This window comes from Neoarius graeffei, chromosome 8 (assembly GCF_027579695.1).
Source record: "Neoarius graeffei isolate fNeoGra1 chromosome 8, fNeoGra1.pri, whole genome shotgun sequence".
Classification (NCBI taxonomy): domain Eukaryota; kingdom Metazoa; phylum Chordata; class Actinopteri; order Siluriformes; family Ariidae; genus Neoarius; species Neoarius graeffei.
In genome coordinates this window covers 84,457,974-84,473,146 of record NC_083576.1, presented here as the reverse complement: position 1 = coordinate 84,473,146, position 15,173 = coordinate 84,457,974, and the positions used below count along the sequence as shown (strand labels likewise).

Sequence of the window (15,173 nt, the reverse complement as noted above, 5' to 3'; positions counted from 1 at the left end):
ATTCTTCATCTAATTTTTTTTTTCAGAACCATGGAGAAGAACAAGAAAAAAGGGAAAATATTTTAATGAGGCCGGCATCCTTTTTTTTGTGCCTCAGCACCATATACTCCTTTTTAAACTCCTTGCTCGCATGATTGAGGTCCCCCCCCCCCCACTCGTCCCCCCCCCCCCACTCCCCCCCCCCCACTCCCCCCCCCCCCCCCCCCCCCCACACACACACACACACACACACTCTCTCTCACACACACACACACACTTGATTTGCGCCCACATTTCTTCTGGAACATTCCAGAAGCTTTTTTTTTTTGAGGGGGGGGTAGATGAATTGATCTGTATCACAGCTCTGTAACTATGGTTAGATGATGTGAGTCGCCCTCGTGTGGACGCTGACTGTTACTGCACTCACAACTGAGCGTATCCTAGAGTTTCATGACGAAGAGGATTTTATTTACCAGTCCTCTGATAGCTCATAGCAAGCATGGTCATTCCATATCTCTGTCTCTCTTTCTCTCTCTCTCTCTCTCTCTCTCAATACACACACACAGTTCTGAAAATCTTGACTACCGAGACCTGGAGCTATGAGTATTTACACAGGAGACATGTGCTTTACCCTCATGTTGACCCCATTTGATCATATACAGAGGTGTGTGTGTGTGTTTTTTGTTTTTGTTTTTCCCCGCCACAGTACAGATGTACATACTAGAGCCCTAGACAAACTCGCATTTGATTTTGTTTTTCTTTCTAGTACATGACTGAATCAAAGATATATATCTTCAGTGGTTTTATTTTAATAAAATGCAAAAAGTCGCTGCAACATCACCTCTAATTACTTAAAGTAAAATTTATTTGTAAACCTACTCTTTCTCCGACAGTGACTTTTTTTTAAAAAAATTCTTGCTTAAATAAATCTCACTAAATAGTTAAATATAAAAGGCTAAGCTAGCTAGCTAATGTGTTTGCAGAAAATATTGCCTAACTAGTTTAGCTAATCATCTTTGAAGTAATGCAAACATTGTAACTTGAAGAAAAATTTGTTTAATATGACCTATAAACTGAGAGAGAGAGAGAGAGAGAGAGAGAAACACCTGAAATATGGGCATATGTATGTAATATTTCTAATTATGAGATTATTATAAACCAAATATTAAAATATTTTCAATCTCCGTTTCAGATGCTTTTACTTGTTTGAGTTAAATGTTCTTACTACATTGGCAATTCAATGTTTCTTTTTAGAAATAGATGAGAGATTTATTAATCTGCTTATTTGAAGCTTGAAAAAAGTAAATCTGTAGAAATGGGTTTAATTAGCTTCGATTTGGTTTATTGTAATCTTATAATAGGACGTGTTAGATACATTTGATTCAATTTAAGATATTTTTACTTGCTAAGGTTTTTTAAGGTGTACTAATATCTATATCTGTAGTTTATTGGTTTAGTCTTGCATTTCTCTTGCTTTTCTGCCAACAGAAACTGGAGCAAAGGGCTTAATGGACAGCTAAGAGGCGCTAAGATTTGCTTCAGTCAAGCATAATAGAATACACACACACACACACACACACACAGAGCTGCTCATGTCAGCTATTCATTATCAGTATTGGTGCATTTGTCTGTACAGCTACACACACACACTTATCCACTATGCAAATATAAGCAGTTCTTCCGTCTATCAGTTAGCAAATGCTCACTCTGCAAAAATTTCAGTAGAACTAACCTCTAACATTTTCTCAACCCTTAACATTAGAAACCAACCTCAGTCCCCCAATACACACACACTTTTTTTTTTTAAAAATATTGTATATGTATTCTGTTTGCATTGTGTGTTTTCCCTGCATTTTATTATTGTCTATTCTGTCCATCCTAACAGTTCGTTACTATTAAAGATGAGACGGTGATGCTAAACACGTCGTGATGCATCTTCTTTATCCTCACTCTTTTCACACACACACATTTAGCACTCGTCTTAGTTAGCAGTGAGTTAGTTACTGCGTCTGTCTAATCAAATATCATTATGAACAAACTGCCAGGGATCAAACGCAGCATTTTCTGTTTATGTTAAGGAATATTATGTTAAGGGATGAAGCACTGTGTTGTACGATGAGGCAAAGTTACAATCCTGAAGTTAATTATTCTCCTAGTACTACAGCAGATTTCCAGCACCATAGCGTGTACTGTATTTATTAGAGAATGTTTTGTTTGTAGTTACATTTAATATTGTAGGATGTTTATGAGACAAGGTAGTTCCTGGTATAGCAGCTTTAAACACTCGTTCCGTCACCAGCCTCTTTCATTTCTCTCAAAGTACAAAGATTGTCATGTTACTGAGAAACTGCAAAGTGTAAACTTTAAGCATGTTTCTTCTGAACTGTTACAACGTGCTGACACTGGAGACTCTTTCCATAAACAAAGACTTCTTACAGAAAACTTCATATCAATGATTATATGCATTTTTAATCTGTTTAGGCGCATCGTATGCCTTACAAGTCAATGCGAATGAACCATTACGAAAGAAAGGATAATGTAATAGAATGAGCTACTGTTATAGAAAACTGCAAGTTGGCCTAGTGGTTAGTGTGTCTGCCTCTCCACCAGGAGATCATGAGTTCTACTCACGGTTGGATCATACCAAAGATCATCATAAAATTGGTACCTACTGCCAATACAGATGTGAGTACGGAGTCAAACTGTTGTGGTTACCAGAGACCTAGACATCCCGTCCCCCACACACACACTGTAACTTTAGTTATGCGTGAGGCTGAGGGCTACTGAAACGGAGATCAGCGCCACCTGATGTGGCATGGGAAGGCCTGTTATAGAAAATAAATCAGATTTCAGCAGCACTCTGGTGTAAAAACTTTTAATGTAATGAAAGCTTGAGATTGACTCAACTTTATTTTACTCTGTGTTAAGCGCTGATATGAAACGAAGTTTGCACCGAACAAAAATTACACATTGTGCATGAATTACTTTGAATGCTGCCATGTTAAAGTTGAGATTTATTTTCCCGTAATGGAGACTTTGTGAACACACAGCTGTTGCCTTGGTGTCTTGACCCTGAAAAACACAGAGTTAGCCTTACTGATAATTTAACGTGCGAATTATTTTCTGTATACATCTTCTGAAGGCAGATACTCACACGAAGCCTTGCTTTGCACAACGTGGGTCTGTCTTTTCCACTTTAACAATTAATTTGGGGGGAATTTTTCCACGGAAGAAGGAGGAACAACATGAGCTGAGCAAGAGATGAATTTTCTTAAATTAATAATGTACATAACTATAAAATTTGATTAAAAAATACAACCCCAATTCCAAAAAAGTTGGGACAAAGTACAAATTGTAAATAAAAACAGAATGCAATAATTTACAAATCTCAAAAACTGATATTGTATTCACAATAGAACATAGACAACATATCAAATGTCAAAAGTGAGACATTTTGAAATTTCATGCCAAATATTGGCTCATTTGAAATTTCGTTACAGCAACACATCTCAAAAAAGTTGGGACAGGGGCAATAAGAGGCTGGAAAAGTTAAAGGTACAAAAAAGGAACAGCTGGAGGACCAAATTGCAACTCATTAGGTCAATTGGCAATAGGTCATTAATATCTCATCTCATTATCTCTAGCTGCTTTATCCTTCTACAGGGTGGCAGGCAAGCTGGAGCCCATCCCAGCTGACTACAGGCGAAAGGTGGATACACCCTGGACAAGTTGCCAGGTCATCACAGGGCTGACACATAGACACAGACAACCGTTCACATTCACACCTACGGTCAATTTAGAGTCACCAGTTAACCTAACCTGCATGTCTTTGGACTGTGGGGGAAACCGGAGCACCCAGAGGAAACCCACGCGGACACGGGGAGAACATGCAAACTCTGCACAGAAAGGCCCTCGCCGGCCACGGGGCTCGAACCCGGACCTTCTTGCTGTGAGGCGACAGCGCTAACCACTACACCACCATGCCGCCTGGTCATTAACATGACTGGGTATAAAAAGAGCATCTTGGAGTGGCAGCGGCTCTCAGAAGTAAAGATGGGAAGAGGATCACCAATCCCCCTAATTCTGCACCGACAAATAGTGGAGCAATATCAGAAAGGAGTTCGACAGTGTAAAATTGCAAAGAGTTTGAACATATCATCATCTACGAATCAAAATTTGAAGTTCTTTATGGAAATCAGGGACGCCGTGTCATTCGGACTAAAGAGGAGAAGAACGATCCAAGTTGTTATCAGCGCTCAGTTCAGAAGCCTGCATCTCTGATGGTATGGGGTTGCATTAGTGCGTGTGGCATGGGCAGCTTACACATCTGGAAAGACACCATCAATGCTGAAAGGTATATCCAGGTTCTAGAGCAACAGATGCTCCCATCCAGACGACGTCTCTTTCAGGGAAGACCTTGCATTTTCCAACATGACAATGCCAAACCACATACTGCATCAATTACAGCATCATGGCTGCGTAGAAGAAGGGTCCGAGTACTGAACTGGCCAGCCTGCAGTCCAGATCTTTCACCCATAGAAAACATTTGGCGCATCATAAAACGGAAGATACGACAAAAAAGACCTAAGACAGTTGAGCAACTAGAATCCTACATTAGACAAGAATGGGTTAACATTCCTATCCCTAAACTTGAGCAACTTGTCTCCTCAGTCCCCAGACGTTTACAGACTGTTGTAAAGAGAAAAGGGGATGTCTCACAGTGGTAAACATGGCCTTGTCCCAACTTTTTTGAGATGTAGTGTTGTCATGAAATTTAAAATCACCCAATTTTTCTCTTTAAATGATACATTTTCTCAGTTTAAACATTTGATATGTCATCTATGTTCTATTCTGAATAAAATATGGAATTTTGAAACTTCCACATCATTGCATTCTGTTTTTATTTACAATTTGTACTTTGTCCCAACTTTTTTGGAATCGGGGTTGTATCCTATATACAGTAGTGCGTTAATTAATAATTCTAATTATGATTTCCATGAGGTCATTGGAATGTCTCATTATCTCTAGCCGCTTTATCCTGTTCTACAGGGTCGCAGGCAAGCTGGAGCCTATCCCAGCTGACTACGGGTGAAAGGCGGGGTACACCCTGGACAAGTCGCCAGGTCATCACAGGGCTGACACATAGACACAGACAACCATTCACACTCACATTCACACCTACGGTCAATTTAGAGTCACCAGTTAACCTAACCTGCATGTCTTTGGACTGTGGGGGAAACCGGAGCACCCGGAGGAAACCCACACGGACATGGGGAGAACATGCAAACTCCGCACAGAAAGGCCCTTGCCAGCCACGGGGCTCGAACCCAGACCTTCTTGCTGTGAGGCGACAGCGCTAACCACTACACCACCGTGCCGCCCCCCCCAGAGAGTTGTCCATGGGAGAAAAAAAAGCAAGCCAAGCTGAAAATACATTCGAGCCAATCCAGAAGCATTAGGCATAGCCAATACAACAATTTTGAAGGTCCTGAAAAGTAAGAAACCACTGGTGTACTAACAACCAGATATGTAACAGGTCAGCCAAGGAAAGCAACAGCAGGTGATAACAGAAACATTGTAAGAACTGTGACAAAAACCCCAAAACAACACTCCGTGACGTCGCCAACAACCTCCACAGGGCAGGGGTGAAAATACTGGATCACAATCCACTGTTTGAAGAAGACTTCGAGAGCAGAAATATAGAGGCCATGCCACAAAATGCAAACCACTCATTACCAGTAAGAATCAGGAGGACAGGTTTGAATTTACAAAGAAATACAAAGCTAAGCCACACAAGTTCTAGAACCATTTTTAACTTCTCCCAAAGTGATGGAAACACCAAAGTGTGGAGAAAGAAAGGATCTGCTCATAATCCAAAACATACAAGCTCATGGGTCAAGCACGGTGGAGGTAGTGTCATGGCTTAGGCTTGGGCGGCTGCTTCCAGAATGGGTTCGCTAATCTATACTGATGTAGCTCATGTTGGTAGCAGCAGAATGAATTCAGAGTCTACAGAAACATTCTGTCTGCCAATTTACAGGGAAACGCATCCAATCTAATTGGGAGGAACATCATTTATTCTATTCACATTCACTGGATATGAGCAATTGTGCGCTCTGATTGGCTACTCTACTACTAGGCTATCAGCTCATATACCATGAGTAGAGAAAAACAAACCCCAAAAAATACAAAAAAAAGCAACAAAATATAGAATAAACATATTTGATGGTAAGAACGCATCTTTTTTATTTTTCAAGAATTATTATTATAGCGACCTGGCGACTTGTCCAGGGTGTACCCCGCCTTTCGCCCGTAGTCAGCTGGGATAGGCTCCAGCTTGCCTGTGACCCTGTAGAACAGGATAAAGCGGCTACAGATAATGAGATATTATTATAGCATTTTTCACAAATTGCTCCTGTCATTTTGCCAGTTTGTTTACATTCTCAGCACAAAGTTTTGTATAAAGTTTTTATTTATCGAATTTGCAAAAAATGAAAACGCTTCATTTCTCAAAATCAAGTGAATGTGGATAGAATAAAACAATTATTCCACTCAATTTTGTCGTACACGGCTTATAGCCAACTCAGTGCTACACGCCTCATCGGCTATCGGTTCATGTACTACTTGATTTTGTGGAATAACTTAAGTAGCGGGCGGCACGGTGGTGTAGTGGTTAGCGCTGTCGCTTCACAGCAAGAAGGTCCGGGTTCGAGCCCCATGGCCGACGAGGGCCTTTCTGTGCGGAGTTTGCATGTTCTCCCCGTGTCCGTGTTGGTTTCCCCCAAAGACATGCAGGTTAGGTTAACTGGTGGCTCTAAATTGACCGTAGGTGTGAATAGTTGTGTCTATGTGTCGGCCCTGTGATGACCTGGCGACTTGTCCAGGGTGTACCCCGCCTTTTGCCCGTAGTCAGCTGGGATAGGCTCCAGCTTGCCTGCGACCCTGTAGAACAGGATAAAGCGGCTAGAGATAATGAGATGAGATGAGAACTTAAGTAGCAGGACAATGACCCAAAACACGTTGCCAACACAAGAAAGGGCTACAAAGTGGAAGGTTTTAGACCGAACAAGTCAATCATCAGATTTTAACCCAACTGAGTAGCATGTCACCTCCTGAATAAGAGACTGAAGAGAGAAACCCTCTAAAACTTAGAACAATTGGAAGAAGCTGCTCTACAAGCCTGAAAAAGCATCACAAAATAAGAATCTAGCAGTGTGATGACGTCAGCGGGTCACTAGCATGATGCAATTATTGCAAGCAAGCGATATTAAGTGGTGTTTAATTTACTTTATCTGTTTACCTAAAAATTGGGTGGTCTGCTACCAAAGGTGCCATGCTCTAAGTTGTATAACATATCTAGAGCTGGAAATTAAATTGGCTGTTGTGATCTCTGTTTATTACTGAAACGCCATACAAGTTTTATTTTAAACTCTTTTAAAGTTAATCCTTTGTGTAAAAGTGTGTACTGAACTCACAGGCAGCATCTGAAGACAGCAGGATCAGGACGAAGCCCAGGACCAAAAACACACGACTCATCTTCATTTTCTCAGAAATTGTGTGATGGAGGCATTTACAGGGTTTTATAAATGACTTATACACACGTTTATTTAAAGGCAGACACATTCCTTTAACCATTCTCCCCCCACACACATCCCTCCCCTCAGCACATCTTCCTCTCAGCATATAGAAAGAGGAAAAGTGTGAGAACTGATAAAAGCATGTACTGGAAACTCAGTGTTGAGTCATCAGGCAGAACTGGACTGTCAAATTCTGCACCCTGAATGAGGATCACTGAAAACCATTCTAGCGCACACACATCAGAAATCAACTGAAAATGGCAAAATTGTTTCTGTAGGACCTGATGAAAGCTAAGATTGTAATTGTTGGCAAACTGCTGTGGCATATGAGGAATAAAACAGTTTAAGGATGTGTTGTTACAGAAAAGTAATCAACTTTGGGTCGGTAACTGTAATTGGGTCCGTCTCAGAAACCGGTCTCTCATTTGGGACATTATGGTCAAAAAATAAATTTTCTAATTTTACTATTTTTTTTGCATTTACCTAACACTCAATCTTTCTTTTGTCATGTATAATAAGAATAAAGATAGTATCTTGCTTTATCTGGCCTCCACTGTGGAATTTTTTTTTTTATTACAATTCAAATGCTTTTGCAAAATTGATTTACATATAAAATAACTCCATCATGAAGAATTAAAGCCCCTCCTTCACAGATGAGTGAAAATATTGAATAAATTTCCTCTTTTTGATTGCTTGGGTTAAAAATCCGAAGTTATGATGACTGAATTGATTATTCACTTAAATATGAATAACATGATACATTTTGGGTATTTGATATAGCGAAATAGGACACACCGGAAAGATGAGAATAACGGCGGTGGTAAAAGAACAGCGACTGTACCGGCTGAAGGTCGCGCAGGTCTCTCTGCTGCGGCGCGTGAGCAACGGGACATCACTACCGCACCGGACGACACGTGAGGCGGGGGCGGGGTGAAATGACTGGCCATAGATTCTATCAAAAGTTCGATCTAAATTGACCATGGTTGCAAAATATTGGCCAAAAATACACAAACACTACGAAATATGAAAGTAAGATGAAAAAGAAACATTCTATTGCCTTATACTGCAAGACTAAAACAAAATAAAACTGTCAAAACTCACCTTTTCAGTGATAATGTCCAAACAGATCGTTCACGTAACAGAAAGACCGCAAATGGAAGTACGATCAACTTCTAACTGCTGGAGTGGAAAATTCCATTCTACACATGCAAATTGTTAATGTGTGTCCTTCCCCGCACACAAATAACACGCTACGGTAAAAAATAGACCACAACTCATTTTACAGCTCAGAAATTCATACAAGACCAGCTACCATCGTAACATATTCTGTAAGAAACATATTCTATACCTAACTTTCAGCTTTTGTTTTAAAAAACAAAATCGCAGATTTATAACTAAATTTTTATATGGCGTAGTGATTTTAAGTTCCTACTTTTGGTGAGGTAGTGACCTTGACCGGGCGGCACGGTGGTGTAGTGGTTAGCACTGTCGCCTCACAGCAAGAAGGTCCGGGTTCGAGCCCCGTGGCCAGCGAGGGCCTTCCTGTGCGGAGTTTGCATGTTCTCCCCGTGTCCGCGTGGGTTTCCTCTGGGTGCTCCGGTTTCCCCCACAGTCCAAAGACATGCAGGTTAGGTTAACTGGTGACTCTAAATTGACCGTAGGTGTGAATGTGAGTGTGAATGGTTGTCTGTGTCTATGTGTCAGCCCTGTGATGACCTGGTGACTTGTCCAGGGTGTACCCCGCCTTTCGCCCGTAGTCAGCTGGGATAGGCTCCAGCTCGCCTGCGACCCTGTAGAACAGGATAAAGCGGCTACAGATAATGAGATGAGATGAGTGACCTTGACCCTGAGGCTTTCCGTTTAGATCAAAACACACGATCGTATTGGTTTTGGGTTTGCGGAAAATGGAGTTACGACGGTGATCAAAAATTTTGCATGATGTTTTATTACGGTTATGATTATTCTGTGAGCGCACCAATCCTTAGGTGTATAAAGTTACAACTTAAAATACAATTAGTGATAACTGCACACTTTTCAGTGGACTACAACCTTTTTAAGGGCATGCGATGTAGTCAACCATTTATCATGTCCCAGATCAAGCCGCCATTTTTCCACAAATTTGCAGAATTTTTGCCAAATTCTGAATAAGTATTCACATCAAAGGCTTAGTTTTATCTGTATTATTTCTTTCATCATTTTATTTCAAATTAAAACCAACATCACCATTCAAAACTGTATAGTTTATTGACTGTGAGTATATTTAGTGGGGTACCCCCACAGTACCCAGTTTCTGAGACAGACCTAATTCTGCTTCATCACAGTTCCCTTTCACTTTTGTACAAAACATTTGGTAGGATAACATTTTGTTGCTAAAAATAACATTATTCTGAAGAGCTGTTGTAGAAATTATCAAATGTTTATAAGTTAATTTTATACAACAATATTGACATTTTATTTAAATATATAATTTTGTTTAATTTCTGGAAAATATAACCAGTCAAGAAGGGATCCTAGGCTGCTGGATAGCGTGACCACTATGGCAAGGTCAATAGGGAAACGCTGCCCTCAGTGAAGCCTGCATGCATCATGGCTTCTTCAGCTGAGCAGGGTGGTGGAGTGGTCTTTTTTCTTTTCATTAGATGCCTTACGTAAAAATAAATTACCCACAGTATATTGACACCGAACTTTGCAAACTTTTCAACTTGCTAATAAAGATAACTATTGACTTAGACTTGTATATTTACAGTGTAAAATGTACACTATTTACAGTGCCTTGCACTTTCACCTCTTGAACTTTTCCACATTTTACAGTGTGGGAACTAAAATGGGTTTAAACTAAATTCGATTATGTGTCTTGAATCTACACAAAATAGCCCATAATATTGAAATGCGGATAATACAAGTTTGTGAAATTATTTACAAATTTAAAAAAAAAAAAGCTGCGATTCACCCCCATTGCTGTTCTGGTGCAGAAGACACATACTGTAGTTGAACACAAGTGCCATGTACATATGATCTCAATATAAATAGACCTGTTCCTGAAACAACCAGAGTTTGTTAGAGAACATACAGTACCTAAACAAACATTATAAAGACCAAGGAGCTAACAAAACAAGTCAGGGACAAAGTTCTGCAAAACTTATCCATCACAAGTGTGTTCCTACATGCACCCATTGTGAAGGAACACATGTACGTAGGTGGCCTAAAGGGAGCAACGACAGGCCTACAATCACCTTGCACATCCCTGAGAGATTCAAACAGGTGACCCAGAGCTCCTCTACATCCCCAGCAGCACCTGCAAGTTCCTGGCCCTCTGGCAAGGCCCCTACACCATCAGAGAAAGAGTAGGCCCAGTAAACTACCACGTGCAGCAGCCGGGTAAGTGTCCCTCTGATAAGTTGTATCACATCAATGTGCTAAAAAAAGTGAATTGAACCTATGCCAGTGCTCTCCGCTCTATGTTTCACAGCCTATCTAGAGAGCAGGTCAAGCATGGGGAGGAACTCACGCCGGCCAAAACACAGAAGCTCAGGGAGCTGGAAAATCAGTTTAGGGGCATGTTCTCAATTGAGCCCATCTGGGCACGTTACAGCATGAGATCAAGACTCCATCAGGAGTGGTAATTTGACAAAGGCCCTACTGGGTCCCGGCAGCCCACTGTCAGGCTTTAGAGGGCCTTTGGAGTACAGGGTCCACTTCTGAACTCTTTTTATGACTCTGTGGTGGCATCAGCCATATTCTGTGGAGTTGTCTGTTGGGGAAGCAGTATCACAACAGCAGAGAGGAAAAAACTTAAACTGATTAGGAAGGCAGGATCTGTCCTGGGCTGGGCACTGGACACAGTGGACGAAGTGGGGGAGAGGGGGATGTTGGCCAAGTTGTCATCCTTAATGGCGAACACCTCCCATCCACTGCAGGAGACAGTAGCAGCACTGGGCAGCTCCTTCAGTGACCGGCTCCTCCATTTGCAGTGTGTTAATGAGAGATACAGCAGCTCCTTCCTCCCTGCTGCTGTGAGACTATACAACCGGCACCTCACCAAGCACGGCATCAGTCACTCCTCACAATAATGAACAATACTGTCCAGATCACTTCTACATCCATAGAAACCCCTCTGAACATATACTGTGTGCACTGACTATCAGCATTAGTACTTTACAGCAAACTGCTAGCTACACATGGTTAAAATGGCCCTTGTGCAATATACCTACTTACTTGTGCAATACTACCTGGGTAATACTGGTAATAATATCTGTGCAATACCACCTTTGTAATACACTTATGTTAACTATATATCTGCAAGCCTGTTAATTTATGCAAATCTGTTAATTTTTTTTATCTCTAAATTTGTAGTTTATTTCTTTTATATATATCCTTTTTTGTATACTTAGTACTTTTGCACTACTCCTTCACTGCCTTATCTTTTTCTCTTTATATATTTTGCTGCTGTAACAATGCAAATTTCCCCTTGTGGGATAATAAAAGGCTATCTTAAAGTAGCCCGCATGCTCCAGTCCAGCACTATAGAGGAGTCTACCAGGCCCTGGTCCAGCCACATATTTGCTGTCCCTAAGCCTGATGGATCACTAAGGCTTTGCAACAATTTCAGAAAACTTGACCAAGTCTCAGAGTTCAACAGCTACCCCATGCCTCAAGTAGATGACCTCATCGAGTGCCTGGTGAGAGCCCGCTTTATCTCAATGCTGGATCTGCAAAAGGCTAGTGACAGGTAGCCCTCACTTCCAGCTCCTGGCTGAAAACAGTACTCAGTACCATCGCAGGCCACTGGCAGTACCAGGTTCTCCCCTTCGGCCTACATGGGGTGCCCACAAACCCCCAGCACTTGATGGACATTCTCCTGTGGCCTCATTGCCCCCATGTGGCTGCCTACCTCAATAATGTATTTATTCACTCCTACACCTGGCAGGAACATGTACATCAGGTCAAACAGGTGCTGCTTGAAGCAAGTCAAGCTAACCGTCAACCCTCAGAAGTGCCACCTGGGGCTCACCGAGGCACTCAGCCTCAGGATAAGAAGATAGAGCCCGGGAATAACTATCCCTGACTCACCACAAAATGTTAGGCATATGCCTCTTTGGGGTTGGCAGGATATTATAAGCGATTTGTACCCAACTCCTCTATAGCCTCCCCCTCTCAGATCTAACCAGGAAAGGAGAAACAGACAAGGTCTGGTGGACAGCAGCAGTGGAGCAAGCCTTCTCAATGCCAAAAGTAACCCGCATCAGCGAGCCCATGCTGCAAAACCTGGACTTCTCATAGTCTTTCCTGGTGAACAGTGATGCTTCCAAGACTGGCATAGGTGCCATCCTCTCCCAGGAGTTTGATGGAGAAGAGCATTCAATCATCTACATGAGTAGAAAACTGAACATCCCTGCAGAGTGGTGATGTACCGCTGTGGAATAAGAAGCTCTGGCCATCAAATGGGCTGTAGAGGAGCTACAGTATTTTCTAACTGGTCATTATTTTACTCTCGTTACAGAACATGCACCCCTACAATGGATGGCAAAGGCTAAAGACTCTAACAGCATAATAATTTGATGGTTTCTCTCCCTACAGGACTTCTCATTTCAGGTCCAACATCATGCAGGGGGCCACCACGGAAATGCCAATAGCCTCTCCAGAAGAGATGCACTCTGGGCTCAGACCCCAACAGTGGGCTCGGAGCTTTTAGGCAGGTAAATACTGTGACAACAGCGGGTTGGCGGCCCTTGTGCACAAAATGAGAAGCACTCCTCTCCCCTGACAGCAGCAGTGCTGAAGAGACTTGCCACCTCAGCACCACTATTTATCAACATCTCGCACATGGCCGAGGAGCAGGGACATCTAATGCAACATGCTGCTGGAGCTCAATAATCAAGGCACTCAATCTCTCTCCACAAGGCATGGGGAAGAGGATGTTGCTTCACCAGTTGGATGAGTAAGAGTATGGTGAAAGGAAGTAAAGAGTCTGTGTTGCTCTCTGTGTCTGCCAACAGATTCCAGTTCCAACAGCGCTCACTTGTCTTCAGTCACCCACCTCTACTCAACCCTTAACACAGAACCTGCTGAATTTCTTGTACCTCAATGCAAGGATTATACAATGTTCAGCCATAATATTAAAACCACAGACAGGTGAAGTGAATAACATTGATTACCTCATTACAATGGCACCTGTCAAGGGGTGGAATATATTAGGCAGCAAATAAACAGCTGGTTCTCAAAGTTAATGTGTTGGAAGCAGAAAAAAAATGGGAAATATAAGGACCAGAGCAACGTTGACAAGGGCCAAATTGTGATGGCTAGACAACTATGCCAGAGTATCTCCAAAACAGCAGATCTTTTGAGGTGCTCCTGGTATGCAGTGGTTCGTACCTCCCAAAAGTGGTCCAAGGAAGAACAACCTGTGATAGGATCATGGGTGCCTAAAACACTTTGATGTGTGTGGTGAGCAAAGGCTAACTTGTCTGGTCCAAACCCATAGAAGAGCTACTGTAACTTATTCAGCAGCTTTTGCTAATGCTGCGTATGACAGAAAGGTGTCAGGACATAGTGCATCACAGCTTGCTGCTTATGGGGGTTGTATAGCTACAGACTAGACAGAGTGCCCTTGCTAACCCCTGTCCACCACCAAAAGTGCCTACAATGGGCACGTGAGCATCAGAACTGGACCATGGAGCAATAGAAGGAGATGGCCTGGTTTGATGAATCACACTTTTTTTTTTTAAACATCAAGTGGATGGATGGCAACATGTGTGTCACTTACATAGGGAACAGATGGCACCAGGATCCACTATAGGCAGAAGGAAAGCCAGGGAAGGCAGTGTAATGCTCTGGGCAATGTTCTATTGAGAAACCTTGTGTCTTGGCATTCATATGAATGTTAGCTTGACATATACTACTTACCTCAGCATTGTTGCATTTTACTACAATGACTTAGGACAAGGGTGGCACGGTGGTGTAGTGGTTAGCGCTGTTGCCTCACAGCAAGAAGGTCCGGGTTTGAGTCCTGTGGCCGGCGAGGGCCTTTCTGTGTGGGTTTCCTCCGGGTGCTCCGGTTTCCCCCACAGTCCAAAGACATGCAGGTTAGGTTAACTGGTGACTCTAAATTGACCGTAGGTGTGAGTGTGAATGGTTGTCTGTGTCTATGTGTCAGCCCTGTGAAGACCTGGCGACTTGTCCAGGGTGTACCCCGCCTTTCACCCGTAGTCAGCTGGGATAGGCTCCAGCTTGCCTGCCACCCTGTAGAAAAGGATAAAGCGGCTAGAGATAATGAGATGAGACTTAGGACAACAATTACCATGACAATTTCAGGACTGCAGTTGTCATGAACAGTTGATAACTTCAACAAAACAGACTTGTTAAACTATAATGAATTTCTTAGTGACACAGTTGCACTTTCTGAACATAGAGGACAGTTATAGAAGTGAGTTATCAACTGTTCAGAGAAGACAATCATGCTATCTATTATCACCCAAATGAGGACTGGTTCCTCTCAAGGTTTCTTCATGTCATCTCAGGGAGTTTTTCCTTGTCACAATCACCTTAGGCTTGCTCATTAGGGATAAATTTATGAATTCATATGTTTAAAATGGGGGCGGCGCGGTGGTGTAGTGGTTA

At 42.2% G+C, this 15,173-nt stretch overlaps 1 protein-coding gene across 2 annotated transcripts in view; it reads left to right on the top strand.

Moving 5' to 3' along the window:
- The window catches only part of LOC132890983 (septin-7-like), a 125,716-nt gene extending 125,544 nt beyond the window's left edge, over positions 1-172 (top strand). For both annotated transcript variants that reach the window (XM_060928400.1, XM_060928399.1), the window contains exon 13: positions 27-172. In XM_060928400.1, the coding sequence (XP_060784383.1) occupies positions 27-66 (40 nt within the window). In that variant the 3' untranslated portion in view covers positions 67-172. The remainder of the gene's footprint in view (positions 1-26) is intronic.
- The last annotated feature ends 15,001 nt before the right edge of the window (positions 173-15,173 follow it).